Source organism: Dermacentor silvarum, unplaced genomic scaffold (assembly GCF_013339745.2).
Source record: "Dermacentor silvarum isolate Dsil-2018 unplaced genomic scaffold, BIME_Dsil_1.4 Seq1003, whole genome shotgun sequence".
NCBI lineage: Eukaryota > Metazoa > Arthropoda > Arachnida > Ixodida > Ixodidae > Dermacentor > Dermacentor silvarum.
In genome coordinates, this window is record NW_023605436.1 from 8,724 (window position 1) to 24,414 (window position 15,691).

At 51.2% G+C, this 15,691-nt stretch overlaps 1 protein-coding gene and 3 non-coding genes across 4 annotated transcripts; all 4 read right to left on the bottom strand.

Moving 5' to 3' along the window:
- Positions 1 to 5,164: 5,164 nt before the first annotated feature.
- Trnad-guc (transfer RNA aspartic acid (anticodon GUC)) lies at positions 5,165 to 5,236 on the bottom strand. Its single transcript has one exon. It is a non-coding gene; the product is annotated as a tRNA-Asp (tRNA).
- A 158-nt stretch (positions 5,237 to 5,394) lies between these two features.
- Trnad-guc (transfer RNA aspartic acid (anticodon GUC)) lies at positions 5,395 to 5,466 on the bottom strand. Its single transcript has one exon. It is a non-coding gene; the product is annotated as a tRNA-Asp (tRNA).
- A 158-nt stretch (positions 5,467 to 5,624) lies between these two features.
- On the bottom strand, positions 5,625 to 5,696 carry Trnad-guc (transfer RNA aspartic acid (anticodon GUC)). Its single transcript has one exon. It is a non-coding gene; the product is annotated as a tRNA-Asp (tRNA).
- A 1,912-nt stretch (positions 5,697 to 7,608) lies between these two features.
- On the bottom strand, positions 7,609 to 10,531 carry LOC125941680 (uncharacterized). The gene has a single exon (XM_049659451.1). It carries the CDS (start codon positions 10,509 to 10,511, stop codon positions 9,240 to 9,242), a length of 1,272 nt encoding a protein of 423 aa, XP_049515408.1. The 5' UTR covers positions 10,512 to 10,531; the 3' UTR covers positions 7,609 to 9,239.
- Positions 10,532 to 15,691: the final 5,160 nt, after the last annotated feature.

Below are 15,691 nucleotides of genomic sequence, written 5' to 3' on the forward strand. Positions count from 1 at the left end.
CTGAGAACAAAGGCCTGGACTAGGCGGGGGAGGTCATGTTCGCGCATGCCGTGGTGCCGGTTGGCAATGCGGCGTATTAGGCGGATGGTCTGATGTATAGTGTTTGTGAGTCGAGTGATGAGGGTGGTGTGCTTGCCATTGGACTGAAGAAAGAGTCCGAAGATGCGGAGGGTAGAGACGAGGGGAAGGGGTGTGCCGTCAAGGGAGACGGTGAGTGGAGAAGGCGACAGAAGGGGGGGGGGGCGGACATCCCCCGAGGCAGAAGGAGCAAAAGCTCCGATTTGGCCAGGGAGCAGCTCAACCCGACAGACCGGGCCTGAGTCGCCACCGCGTCCACGCCTGCCTGGAGAGTGGTCTCCATGTCGCCAAGATTGCTGGTGGGCTCCCATAGGGTGATGTCATCGGCGTAGAAAGCATGAGACAGAGCTGGGATTGTGTGTAGAGCACGTGTCAGCGGGAAGAGGGTGGCGTTAAGTAGAAGAGGGGACAAGACAGATCCTTGGGGAGTACCCTTGTTGCCAAGGGAGAAAGAAGGAGAAGTGGGCCATACGAGATTTAGACTGTGCGGTGGGCGGGGAAAGCGGTGACGTAAGCATGGACATAGGGTCCGACATGAAGGGAGGAGAGAGTGTCCAGAAAGGCGGTGTGATGTACATTGTCGAATGCTTTGGTAAGGTCCAGCGCCAGGATAGCTCGAGCGCGTTTGTGGTGGGAGGGGTGTAGGACATCCTCGGAGAGCTGGGAGCATGACATCCTGGGTGGACAACTGGGGACGAAAGCCGAACATAGAGTCCGGATACAGGTCATGATGATCCAGATAGGTCTGTAGGCAGGCCAGGATGACGTGCTCGAACAGCTTGCCGAGACAGGAGGTGCTCGAGGGCAATAGGTTTACCGGGTTTGGGGATGAAAGAGACACGTGCATGGGTCCAGGAGGAAGGAAGAGTACCAGCCTGCCAATGCGTATTGAGAAGGTCAGTAAGGGCTTCAAGGGTTGAGGTATCTAGGTTTCAGAGTGGTTTCAGAGAGGTCCACCCCCGGGGCCGAGGTGGTGTGGAGCGCGAGTAGCGCCGCACGAACCTCTCCCAGGGAGATGTCCGCTTCAAGGTCAGGGTTGAGGGAACCGGTGTAGGTGGGAAGACTTGTAGGGGGTTCGGTGCAGAGGTAGCGGTCCCGGAGGGCAGCCAGGAAGTCAGTATCGGTCAGTGGGGAGGAGTGAAGGCGATGGGAGATATCCTTGCGCTGGGAAGCTTTGGTGTGTGTAGGGTCTAGCAGCACCCTGAGAAGCGACCACGTGTCGCGGAGGCCCAGGTTGCCGGCCATGCGGTCGCAGGTCTGGCCCCACTCTTGTCGAAGAAGAGAGGAGCAGTGCTCCTCCATGTCCGACGCGAGCCGGGCCAAACGGAGGTACAGGTGGCGATTGTGTTTCCGAGGTGGCCACCGGCGGTGGACGGCGTGATAGGTCTCCCAAAGGTGCAGTTTACGGCTGCCTGCCGTGGTGGAGTATGGTGCTGCAGGGAGTGTGGATGTGGCAGCATGGACGTCTGCCAAAACGGTCTCAGTCCAGGCAGAGAGATTGCTGATAGAAGCAGAGGAGGAAGTAGAAAGACGAGTCGAACGGAAGCGGTCCCAGTCAACTATCTGGGTCAGACGAGTACAGGTGCGAGCAAGGGAGGGGAGAGGGAAAGTGGTGCAGAGGTTGTAGTGATCGCTGTCGAGGGAAACTCCCGTATTAGACCAGGTCGGATCAGCTTCATTTTTGGCGAGGGTAAGGCCCAGATTGGGTGTGTCGTTGGACACTGGATCCGATCTTGGTGCGGCAAGGGAAGTCATTAAGGACGGAAAGACATTCGTTTTGGATGAAAGTCCAGAGTGAGTGGCCCTTGCGGGTTTTCTGGGGGTAGCCCCAGCTAGTACGGGGTGCCTTGAAATCGCGCAGAACGACCAGAGCGTTGCGGCCAGCGCAGGAGAGCGCTTTGCGGAGGACGAGGAGTAGAGGGGCTGAAGGGGCTTTGGGAGGGCTGTGCACATTGAGAACGAAGAAGCTTGCCTCAGTGCGACGGAAGTATTTCGAGGAGGAGATGGGCAAAGTCTGAAACATCTAGCTCGTGCAGCACGGCAGCAAGGTTACGGCGGACCAGCGTGACAACGTTTGGGTGGTCCTCAGAAGAAGGATGAAAAGAGGTGTAGTCACGCAGCTTCACGGGAGCTAGGGGTTCCTGGAGTGCTAGGATAGAGGGGAGAGTGTCAGGAGGGATGTTCTGGAGGTGGAGCTGTAGGGTGCTCCGCTTGCCGCAGAACCCCCGACAGTTCACTGCCAGTGATTAAGGTGCCGGGGGGTGTCTGGCCATGATGGATGGCGGAGTCACCGGACGGCGTTGGGGTAGGTGCCGGGGTGAGGGGGGCGGGCAGCGAGAGGTGCACGAGAGTGGCCTCAGTCGAACTCTGGCGGGCCTCTAAGGCGCAACCCTGGTGTCTAGGGCGGCAAGGTGGTGGTGGTGGTGGCCACGCGGTGGTGGTCATTCGATGGTGGCCAGGCGGTTGTCGACACTGGCGACGCGCTTCCTCAAGTCGCGCGAAGTGCGCCATGATGCGCTGCTCAAACGCCTCCAAGAAGCAGACTGTTTTGCGAACGATGTCTCGCTCAGGCACGACGTCGTCGGAGGAGGATGATCAGCATTTGTGCGGGGGGCGGCGGGTGGGAGAGGAGGCGCGCGACGACGCAGCCGAAGGGGCCGTGTTCCTTGGGGAGGAACACGGCCCCCTCGGTCAACCGGCTCCTCAGCTCAACCATTGCTCAACCATTGCTCAACCGGCTCCTCAGCTGGCGCCGGTTGAGGCGGCGTTTGTGAAGGTGCGAGAGCAGGGCAAGGAGGAGGAGAAGGAGCGGGGGTGGACAGACGCGCTAGCGCGGCCTGCAACTGGCGCGACAGCTTCTGAATTTGTAGCTGCTGGGCAGCGATAGTGGCCTTGAGGGCCGCGGTTTGTGGGTCCGACGTGTGAGGCTGTGATTTCCAGCTTACCGGTGATGTGGCGGTGTGGGCGGTGGACGCCTCGGGCCTGAAGAGGCGGGAAGGAGACGGAGCGCTGGCGGCTGGCAGACCGGGCACCACGGGAGGCAGAGCAGGTGGCGGGAAGACCAAGCGGTCTTGTGGATGGGCCCGGTGGGTGGCGCTGGTGGGGAAGGCTGGGGCTTAGAGGTGGCCGGAGGTGACGACGGGCCGTTCCGGTCGAAACGGAGCTTGCACGGACGCGAGCCCGTGACGTGGGCTCCATTGCACAGGATGCTGCAGGGGACGCAGGTCGGGGGCTCGATTGCCGTTGTGAGCCTGGCCGCAGCGCTGACAGAGGGCAGACTTGGGCTTGGTGGAGACGTCTGCGCGGTGGCCAGGAGCCCAGCAGCCCAGTGCAGACCTCGGATTTCGGGCGGGACGGGTGGCAGCGGTAGATACCGCATGTGAAGACGATGGCACTAGGGATGGGTTGTACTCCCGACGAAGGTGATGAGGATGGATTTAGAGCGCCCCATCTCGCGTGCATCGGCGATGGCACAGGGGGTGTTGACATTCATGAAATGTAGATCTTGGACGATCTCGTCCTGGGTTTGGGAGTCCACGGCGTTGTATATCATGCCGCGGAGGGCGTTGGCGGGTGCTGCCATGTAGGCACGCAGGGGGTAAGAGGTGGGACCCAGGCGGAGTTCCGATACCCGAAGGTAGAGACGAGCGCGGGGTTCAGATGGGGTGCTGATAGTCAGGGAGTTGTACGGATTGATCCGTACACGGTCGGCGGTGCGGGCGGTGGCATAGTCGATGGTGGCAAGCGTGCAGAGGATTTGTAGCAGGGCTCCGTTAGTGGTAGTGCGGAGGTCAAGTCCCCCTCCCGGTTTGAAAACGATTTTGAAGTCCTCTGCTGGGAGACGAGGGAGGGGAGCTTGACGACGGAGAGTGGTAGTGCTGGGGGTGATGGCGTCTTCACTTTCTCTTTATTGCAGTCCTTTGTGGCGACCTTAGTCGCTGCGTCCTTGGCCGGCGTTTCCGCGGCTGGCTCTGCTCCTTGCACTTTACCTTCCTTTCCGGCTTTGACGATTTCGGTAGACTCGTCAGGCGTACCCACGCCTTTCACCTTTGTGTTTTGCGTACCGCTGAGACCGTCAGCCGCTTCCTCGGCGTCAGCAGCATCCATGACGTGCTCTTCAATGACCTCGTCGATCTTCGCAGGGCCTGCGATGTTCGCATACGTCCGCACACACTGGCTCTCATCGTGCCCAAAGCGCCGGCAAAGGGCACAACGGAGTACGCGGCACTCCCGCCTTATATGTCCTGTGCGGTTGCACCTCAGGCACAACGGAGCCCTTCCAGGGGCCACGAGAAGTGCCATCATACCGGCCACTCGAAACTGATGTGGCAGATCGTCGATGGTCCCGCCCGCCTTGAGCTTCAAGGTTACGGTGCGCGTTGTCGACCCTTTGTCCGTGATGCCTTGCACCCGCCAGCGTTGTCTCGCCACGTCAGTGGCTTTTCCATAAGGGGTGAGAGCAGCACGGACGTCTTCGTCCGGGACATGGTGAAGGAGCCAGAACACCTTCACGCGTACCTCCTGACTTGCAGGGTCCAGCACTAGGCATCTTCTTTCTTTCACCATAATTTCGCCGAACGCCAACATTTTCTTCGTCGCCTCCGAGCTCCTGAAGGTAACCGCCCAAACGTGGTTCATCCGGAACGCCCCCAAGCTAACAACCTCGGGCAGCAGTCCCAGACGAGCCAGCGTGTCCCTGAAATCTTCGGCGCGTAAAGGCCTAGCGGTCACATCCCCGTGAAGGAAAACAGTATTGAAAACGCAGGGTCCTGTTGGCAATTGCGGCAAAACAACTTGGTATTCCTTGTCTTCATCGGCAATAATCCTGTTTCCGCGGCTCGGCTGAGCCGCAAACACCGCTCCACCGGAGCAAGACATTCCGCGTCCGTACCGAACGGTAGCCGGAAGTAGAATCTATACTAACGAGGAGACATGAAAAGGCGCACATAAAGCATTACATATATGAAACATTGAAAATGCAATATTCTGCGCACAAGTGTAGTTACACGCGCGCGCGAACGATAGATAGCGTGGGTGTGGTGACCATGGGAACACGCGGGCAGAAAAAAAAGGAAAAAAAAAGACACTCCCCGTCGGGGAATCGAACCCCGGTCTCCCGCGTGACAGGCGGGGATACTGGCCACTATACTAACGAGGAGACATGAAAAGGCGCACATAAAGCATTACATATATGAAACATTGAAAATGCAATATTATGCGCACAAGTGTAGTTACACGCGCGCGTGAACGATAGATAGCGTGGGTGTGGTGACCATGGGAACACGCGTGCAGAAAAAAAAGGAAAAAAAAAAGACACTCCCCGTCGGGGAATCGAACCCCGGTCTCCCGCGTGACAGGCGGGGATACTGGCCACTATACTAACGAGGAGACATGAAAAGGCGCACATAAAGCATTACATATATGAAACATTGAAAATGCAATATTCTGCGCACAAGTGTAGTTACACACGCGCGCGAACGATAGATAGCGTGGGTGTGGTGACCATGGGAACACGCGTGCAGAAAAAAAAGGAAAAAAAAAAGACACTCCCCGTCGGGGAATCGAACCCCGGTCTCCCGCGTGACAGGCGGGGATACTGGCCACTATACTAACGAGGATTTTTTTTTCTTTCATGGTATTTAATACATTAACATGTCATGCCAATAAAACATTCACTAATTGTGCATAGTCATAGAAAGGTGGGTACAATGAGTCACACACAGAAAAACAGAAGAAGCACTGTTCCGCTTTAAAAGGGTGGTAAGGCTAAGCACCTCACCAAAATGGGGTACCAGTCCGGTTGAACATCAAGTCTATCATAAACATTCTTTAGGTGCACAGTCATCTGGATGAAATTTACTCTTGTGGGTACAACCGGTTCGGCGTTGCGGTCCATCATTCGCGTCTTCCACAGACTGTGCATTCCCATGAGAAAGAACACGTCGAAAGGTACACTGTCATCATGGGTCGGCAGCAGATATCGCACTGTATGGGGGTTGATTTCAAGGTCTTTCTTTAGAGTCCGTTGGAGGATGTCCCAAAATAGAATGGCATCTTTGCAATCAATAAAACAGTGTTCAATTGTCTCTGGCACATCACAAAGACGACAATTAACAGAAGTCACAAATATACCCTTTTTCTGTAGCCATGTTTTTACCGGTAAAGTTTCACTATGAAGTTTGTAAAAGAATGTTTTGCAGCATGGGGATATATACATTTTACGAACTCGTTTTAGTACATCGTGGCCTGGCCATTCAATGTATAGTGATCGGTAAAATGGAGGTGGAAAAAGCATGGACAGTAAATCTTTGTATAACTTTTTACGCGACACGGAGTACAAGTATTCAGTAGAAAACCGAACTGTCAGGAAACGAACCGCCAAATAAACCTCCTGCATGAACCCCAACAAGCATAAAGGCGAAGAAAAATTTGATGAAACAACTAAATCAGGTAAAGCATCAACAAGTGTGACTTGCATGAATGACCGAATTATAGGATGTGAAGGATCGCGAAAAAAGAAGAAACGGGACACTATTTGCCGCACGTAAAGATGCACTAAGCCGAGCCCACCCTCACTAACTGGTCTAAAAACATTGTCTCTCCTCATGGGCTCGAAAGTGGAAGACCATATGAAAGTTGCAAAAATTCGGTGAAAGCGTTGGATGTAGAGCCTGGCACAGTGAATAACTTGCAATACGTAGTAAATTTTAGTTGCTAAAAACTTATTGCAGGCTTCAGCCCTTCCGAAAATAGAAAGTCGGTATGGAACGAATGTCTGAGCGTAACTTTGCAAGGCTGAAACCCGTTCTTTCCAATAGTGCGCGCTTAATTTATATGCGTCTAGCGGCACGCCAAGATACGTTGGCGGAACATGAGTCCACTTAATGCCTGCAAACTGTTCTGGCTTATAACACCAGGAGCCGAACCATAAGCCTAAGCTTTTCGAGGAGTTCATTTGTGCTCCTGATACGCTGCCAAATTTCTCTATTGTAGCTACAACCTTTTCAACACTGGGCTTATCTGTGCAGAAAAACGCTAGATCATCTGCATAAGCTAACACTTTAACCTCATTACCCAGTATGTTGAAGCCATGGATGGAACTTGACTGAATTACGCTTAAGCATAGTGGTTCCAGGTAAAGGGCGAAGAGTAGTGGGGACATCGGGCATCCTTGTTTTACCGAAGAGCAGATAGCAACGGGTTTGGACAGATGGCCATTAATAACTAAACGAGTAGAACAATGGGTGTAGCAAAGCCTAACTCCTTTAAGCACAATGGAGCCAACATTGGCGTGTTCCAGAAGAGAAAATAAATAGGAATGACTGACTCGATCAAAAGCTTTAGCAAGGTCTACTTGGAGCATTGCAAGCTGCTCAGTGGAACCGTAACAGTACTCAAGAAGTGTACGGGCGATATGTATGTTGGTCTGAATTGATCGGCCTCTAATTCCGCACGTCTGATGGGAACCAATGAGAATCGATATCGCAAATTGTAATCTATTAGATAAAACTTTTGCAAAGATTTTATAATCAACGTTTGACAGCGTGATTGGTCTGTAGCTTTCAACAGAACGCAGTTTTTCCTTATCTGAGCTTTTTGGGATTAAAACTGTGTGGTTTTTGCAAAAAGATTGTGGAAGGGCGTCCACCTCTAAACTTGTAATAAATATATCCAATAATATGGAACTGATAATCCCTTTGAACGCTTTGTAAAATTCGCTTGAAAGTCCATCAGGGCCGGGGGTTTTCGATAAAGGCAGCTGATCAATAGCTTGCTCAATTTCTTGAATGGTAACAGTACCACTGATGAATGCACACTCCTCATTCTGTAAAGGTTTTACTAGAGACACAAAACTCTCTAAGACTTTTGCATCATGATCTTCGGGAGGTGCACTGAACAAAGCATTGTAGTAACTTTCAAATTGTGAAATTATGTCATTCGTATTTGTTACAAGACTACCTTTGGAGTAGATTTCCGAAATTACTTTTGAAGTACCGTGACATCGCTCATCAAGTAAAGCTTGACGTGTTGGCTGTTCAGAGTGCAAAGCACGGCTGTTTCGAGATCGAACTCGCGCACCTCGGTAACGTAGTGCGTCATACTTTTGTAACTCACATTTAATATTTTCCATATCTTCTATGTAAGTGCCTGGCATTTCGCATTCCATCTCGTAAATGCTACTTAGGCTCTTGAGGAGCATTTTTTCTTCATTCTTTCTATAAAACGATTTCACCGACCCAATTTCTATAGCCACTGTGCGAACCTCTTGCTTAAAGAGTTCCCAAGCAGCAAATAATGGCAAGTCTGTAGAAAAACAAGTTGTTAGGGCCATACGCACACGATTGATAAATTCCTGATCATTTAGGAGCTCAGAGTTAAGTTTCCAGAGTGCCCACTGTGGTCGGAAATTGGTTACAGATTTCTCACCAATTTTTGCGATAACCATACAATGATCAGAGAACGAAACTGGGATAGTACTACAAGACAGTCTTCGGGAGAGGAGTGATGAAGAGACATAAATTCGATCAAGGCGGGCGTAAGAGTGACCTTGAATTCGTGTATAAGAGCAAGAACCCTGTCCCGACGCTCCTATATCTATGAGCCCTGCATTCTCTATCACGTTAGACAAAACTTCACCACTCCTGTCTCGCTGAATGTTAATCCCACTTCGATCACTCGGATCACATACACAATTGAAATCTCCCATTAACACAATGCAGCGTTCACAGTCCAGTAGATTAGACACAGTATCAAATAAAAGAATTCGTTTGGCAGCGTCATTAAATGCGTAGAGGTTAACTATTCGCCATGGCACACCCTGCAACACAAAATCGCAGTATATGTATCGGCCTTCAGCGTCCACATGGTAACTAAATGCTGAACAAAGTAGGCTCTTTTTCAGAAACAGGAAGCAGCCCGCGGATAAACCAAGGGCGTGTGAAACGCAGACATTATATTCAGATAGAAAAGGTCGCAAGGCCCTTTCTGTTTCGTCATCACTCTCAATCTTCGTCTCCTGCACGGCGACGAAGTCGAGGCGATGCCTAGATAAAAGCCGGCGAAGCTGTGCCTGTTTCTGCAAAGACCTAAGGCCCCGTACATTCAAAGTTGCGAAGAGAAGTTGCTGTGTCAGCGCCATGGTGACTAACCACTATACGGACCTAATTATCTATGTGGTCGGTCCTTGAGGGCAACGGTGAGGCTCCCTCCGAACCCCCACCAGGCCTCCTGGACCGTGATCGTCGGCACTTTCCTGAGTGTTTCGATGTCTTGCGGCGACGTGCTTTTCTTGTGGTACTGGTCGTGTCGCTGTCCGTGCTTGTTTCCGATGTGTTTGTCGCACGGCGCTTCGGAATTGATGTATCCGCGTTACTTCGCCTGTCCTCTACCAGCACAGGGCACGTGTCGAGAAGCTTGGGTGAAGCAGATGATTCATTTTCGGCTGCCTCTTTAGCTTGCTGGGCAGGAACTGGCTGTTTGATTACGGGCGCCTCATTGCACTGTTGCTTGGACTGATCATCTGTCGCTTTGCTACCTTCCTTGTCCTTGGGCGGTTGTGCGATGACATTGTCTTTTACATCTAGACGAGACTTGCCGGCACAACTGGTCTCCGCGGCACAAGGAACATCTCCGGTCGCGTCGAGAACCTCTGTGGCGTCCATTATGTGTTCTTGCACGCATTCGTCAGGAGGTCGTGTCCTATGTCGTAACTTGTCGGCGTATGTTACCACACATTCTTCAGCTGTGTGGCCAAAGCGCCGGCAGTCTTCACAACGTGGAGTTCTGCAGTTGCGACGAATGTGGCCAACCTTGTTACAGCGGAGACAAAGCGGGGGTCTGCCTGGAATCAGTACAAGGCTCTGCACTCCACAGACAGGTAGTAGATGTGGAACGTCACCCACACCTACTCCGTCAGCAAGAGACAACACCACATCACGATTTAGAGTACGCATTTCTTCCATCTCCGATACTCTCCAGCTTTCTGCTGATATAGATTTCACTTTCCCGTAAGCCTGGAGTGAATCTCGAATGTAGGCGTCTTCCAAACGCTCAGGTAGCCATAAAAGCTTCATTTTTACTTCCGTGGGCTCAGGGTCCATGATGATGCAGCGTCTTCCTTTCACCGATAAATCCCCGCACGTGACTAGATTTGATTTTGCCATTGGTGACTTGCACGTCACCATCCACACGTGCGACATCTGAAATTGGCCAATGGAACTTATTTCCTTTAGGTCAATAACATTCCGAAGGGCGTCTCTGAAGTCTTGGGCTCTGTACGGTCGACCAGCTAAGTCAGCATGCAGGAAAACGGAGTCCACAACCAGCTTACCGGTAGGAAGACGAGGTAGCACAATACGGTAGTCATTGCTGCTGGCTGACGCCTGAGCAGCACCTCGGCCAGGGGCCGATAAATCCTTTGGAGCGGAGAACATGAAAAAACGCGACCGTTCGGAACGCCGTCTTACTATACTAACGAGGAGACATGAAAAGGCGCACATAAAGCATTACATATATGAAACATTGAAAATGCAATATTCTGCGCACAAGTTTAGTTACACGCGCGCGCGAACGATAGATAGCGTGGGTGTGGTGACCATGGGAACACGCGTGCAGACAAAAAAAGGAAAAAAAAAAGACACTCCCAGTCGGGGAATCGAACCCCGGTCTCCCGCGTGACAGGCGGGGATACTGGCCACTATACTAACGAGGAGACATGAAAAGGCGCACATAAAGCATTACATATATGAAACATTGAAAATGCAATATTCTGCGCACAAGTGTAGTTACACGCGCGCGCGAACGATAGATAGCGTGGGTGTGGTGACCATGGGAACACGCGTGCAGAAAAAAAAGGAAAAAAAAAAGACACTCCCCGTCGGGGAATCGAAGCCCGGTCTCCCGCGTGACAGGCGGGGATACTGGCCACTATACTAACGAGGAGACATGAAAAGGCGCACATAAAGCATTACATATATGAAACATTGAAAATGCAATATTCTGCGCACAAGTGTAGTTACACGCGCGCGCGAACGATAGATAGCGTGGGTGTGGTGACCATGGGAACACGCGGGCAGAAAAAAAAGGAAAAAAAAAAAGACACTCCCCGTCGGGGAATCGAACCCCGGTCTCCCGTGTGACAGGCGGGGATACTGGCCACTATACTAACGAGGAGACATGAAAAGGCGCACATAAAGCATTACATATATGAAACATTGAAAATGCAATATTCTGCGCACAAGTGTAGTTACACGCGCGCGCGAACGATAGATAGCGTGGGTGTGGTGACCATGGGAACACGCGGGCAGAAAAAAAAGGAAAAAAAAAAAGACACTCCCCGTCGGGGAATCGAACCCCGGTCTCCCGCGTGACAGGCGGGGATACTGGCCACTATACTAACGATTTTTTTTCTTTATTGCCGTCGTCGACGTACAAAATCAAATGTTACAAATGATAAAACGTGCCAGCCACACTTTGGCCAACACAGCACTAAAATCTTTTCAGTGACACCAGTTCATCCAATACAGACATCCATTGTGGTGGATCAGGCAGTACTTTGTATGCGTCTCTCACGTAAACAACACTCTCAATGAAGTGTTCTCGCACCGGTTTCACAACGATGTCTGCATGTTCAAATTGCATGCGAGTTTTCCACATCGCGTGGAGGCCCAGGACCATAATGAGGTCACACGGTACTTCCTCTGAGGTATCTATTGGCAAGAAGCGTATTCCATACGGATCCAGGGGTAACTGCTTCTTCAGCGTTCTCTGCAGAACGTCCCAGTGAAAGATCGGGTCCCAGCAATCTAGGAAAACATGTTCTATTGTTTCTGGTTTTTTACATAAAAAGCAGTCCGTTGTCCAGGGGATGAAAATACCCTTGCTATGAAGCCAGGTCTTAACGGGAAGTGTGTTTGTATGTAATTTGAAAAAGAAAGACTTAGTTGATGGCCTTACTGGCATTTTCTTGACTCTTTTTAGAACGTCCTGTCCGGGGCCTCCACGGTGTGGCGAACGGTACAAAGGTACAGGTAGCATCGTGTCCACAAGATCTCTGTACAATTGTTTTTTTTGTAACGATGGACAGATACTGCAGCGAAAAACGCACATTCAACATCCTATGCGCCAGCACCACTTCACGCAGGTACCCAGTCACGGTTCCCGGCATGTTCTGAGCCGACGAAACAACAAATCCTGGAAGAAGTCTACTCATCCGTACTTGAATTAGTGTTCGAAGAAAGGGATCATTTTGATCCCGCAGAAACACAAAGCGTGACACAATTTGTCGCAAAAACAAGTGAACCAGACCAAGCCCACCTTTCTTGACCGGGAAAAACAAATTTGTTCGACTCGTCCTCTCCCAGGTAGAGGCCCAAATGAAAGTGGCGAAAATGCGGTGAATTTTTTGTACGCTTACCCGCGCAGCACACAACACATTCATAACATACCATATCTTGGAAACTAAAAAAAGGTTGCAAACAGTGGCTCTAGAAAACATTGACAATTGCTTGCCTCTCCAACCGTCAGCCTTTTCCTTTGCTGTCGAAACTTGGTCGAGCCAGTACTGTTCGGGCTCACGGTAACTTCCGAGAGGCACCCCCAGGTACTGTGTAGGTAACCTTGACCAATTCATTCGAGAAAAGGTTTCCGGCGTGTCTTCCCAACTCCCATGCCAGAAGCCATAACTTTTATCCCAGTTTATCTGGGCTCCAGTTGAATCGCAAAACTTTTCGACTACAGCAGTTGCTTCTATTATGCTCGCTTTATCTGTGCAGAAAATCGCGATGTCGTCTGCATACGCCAATATTTTAACATGTGCCGCCTGTAGTCGATAGCCTGCTATGCGTTCGTTGTTTTTAATGGCCAAACAGAGTGGCTCGAGATAAGCAGCAAACAGAAGGGGCGAAAGCGGGCATCCTTGACGCACCGACGAGAGCACACGAAAGCTATCGGTGAGCTCCCCATTAACAATAATTCGCGTTGAGCAGTTCTTGTACGCCATCGTGACACCTTCCGTTATCACACTGCCAACATTCGTGTGTTCAAGTATGTATAGTAGAGCCTTGTGCGAGACGAGGTCGAAGGCTTTTGCCAAATCGATCTGCATCATCGCGACGTAATCGCCAATCGCATCGCAACACTCTAGCACACTTCGAGCCACGTGTACATTTGTTGTAATACTGCGCCCCTTAATGCCACAAGTCTGGTGCGGCCCTACCACTGTTTTGATGACACTTTGCAGTCGTTTTGCTAAAACTTTCGTGAATATTTTATAGTCAACGTTGGCTAGAGTTATCGGGCGATATGAGCCAGGCAACAAGCGTTTCTTTTCATCATCACTCTTCGGGATTAGCACAATATGCGAGGTTGTGAAGGACAAGGGCAATCTTTTTCGGTCATACGCTTCGCTGATAACTAGATGGAGGACATGAGCCAGCGCTGACTTAAACGTTTTATAGAAAATAGCCCCTAAGCCATCAGGCCCAGGTGCTTTACCGGGCGCCAACTCGTCTATTGCGCACTCTATCTCACTCAGGGTAATGGGATGTTCTAGCCGTGCCTTAACTTCTTCATCGAGCTTTGGCATCAATGAAAGGAATTCCGTCTGGTAGCCATCTTTAGGTTCGCGTGGTTGACCTAAGAAGGCTTTGAAGTGATCGACGATCCCTTGTTTGATGTCGTTTTTGTCGGACGTGATGTCATTGCCTTTAGCTAGCTGGCGGATTTCCTTCCGACATGCGTACCTTTTCTCGTCTGAGAGAGCTCGTTTTGTTGGCGCTTCTCCCGCCCACAGCTTCTCAGACCTTGATCGCACAACGGCGGCTTTGTATTTCTCAGAGTCTATCCTTTCGAGTTCGGCTTTCACTTCCTTTATTTCGTTAACATACACACCAGGCTGGACACTTTCCATGCAGATGAAAAATTGCAGTTGCTGGCGAAGGTTCGTTTCTGCCTGTTTCAGGTTATGCCGAAGGACACTGCTTCTTTCAATAGCCATTGTTTTTACTTTCTGTTTAAATTCTTCCCATTTAATGGCGAAGCTTGCTAATTCGACTGAAATCAGGTTTTCTAGTTCCTTCGCAACGGCATCAACGAAAGCATCGTCATCCAGCAACTGCGCGTTCAATTTCCAGAGGTCCCAGTTAAAGGTGTGTTTGATCTGTCTTTTCCCGAAAGTGGCAGTTACCAAGCAGTGGTCGCTATATGCAATGGGTTGCACATCATATTCACTACACAAGGGCACCAATTCGGCTGACACATATAATCTATCTAGCCGAGCGTGGCTATCACGCTGGAAGTGCGTAAACTGCGGGTGGGTACCGCTGGCGAAGACACTACCGATATCTTCCAAGTCGTAATCGTGCACCAGCGCATTTAGCAATACAGCACTCTTATCGCGAACGCGTGAAACTTTTGCGCGATCGTCAGCAGTGCACACACAGTTAAAATCCCCCAGCAGTATGACCACCTTGTGGCAGTTTACGTACGCTTCAAGTCGCTCAAAGAAGATTCGCCGGTCTGTTTCAATATTCGGCGCGTAGATACAAATGACTCGGAAATCCATATCGCAATAACAAAAATCAGCCACTAAAAGGCGACCTGTTTCACACGAAAACACTGACTTCACACAAATGCCAAAGTTTCTTCGAATGAATATAGCGCAACCACCTGATCCACCAACAGCGTGAGAAACACACACGTCGAAGTGCGCACGAAAATTGGACACCATTCTGTCGGTTAGCTCTTGGCTCTCTATTTTGGTTTCTTGGATTCCCACAAGATGCAAGTCATTATCTAAGAGTAGGCGACTTAGCTGACATTGCCGCCTTCTTGCACCGAGCCCTCGTACATTTAACGTGGCTACACGTAGCGCTCCTTCGATATTAGCTGCCATGGCTACACGGTAGAATGGTGCCCGTCACAGTTACGCAGGGACGAGTGTTGATAATGACGCGCCGATAACCGCGTTGAGTGCCACAAATGGGAACACAACCCGACCTCTCGAAAACAACACTGACATGCAACTCGGGCCCTCGTTCCTGACACATATCCAAGAGAATAGCGCTCAGGGTGACGGCCATTGCACTCACGAACCCCCCAACCCGCCTCAAGCAAAACACAGAACTACGGAGGCGGTTTGCCCGCCTGCCGTGGATCGGCCGTAATGTTCGGCCGCAGCTTCAAGGTTGGTCTCCTCATACCTGGCGCTTTGGGCGGTGGCTCGTCTCCGCCGCTGCTGTCCTGCGTCGTAGCCAGGCTATTGGTCTGGTCGCGCGGACGTTTCCCCGCCTGCAAGTTGGCAAGCCCGGTATGGGTGTCCATGTCTTCATGTTCAGGGGGGGTGGAGGCCGCTCCCGGGTCAGGTGGGCTCTCTTCCTCACGGTTCGGCATGACTACAGTGCCCTCCACTTGCTCTTGCTGTTCAGTGTCGACGGCTTCATCGACATGTTGCCCCTGTTTCTGAGGTCGTGCCTCCGACTCTGCCACCTCGCCAGCTGCTTCCTTAGCCGTGGTCGATGTGTCTTCCATATCCGCCTCGTCCATGAGTAGGGCGGAGTTGTCGTCGTTGCTCACGGGTCCGGTCACGCTAGCGTACGTCCGCTCGCACTGACTC

Coding starts and splice junctions, on each gene's coding strand:
- LOC125941680 (XM_049659451.1), bottom strand. CDS start 10,511: ATGTTCTCCGCTCCAAAGGATTTATCGGCCCCTGGCCGAGGTGCTGCT.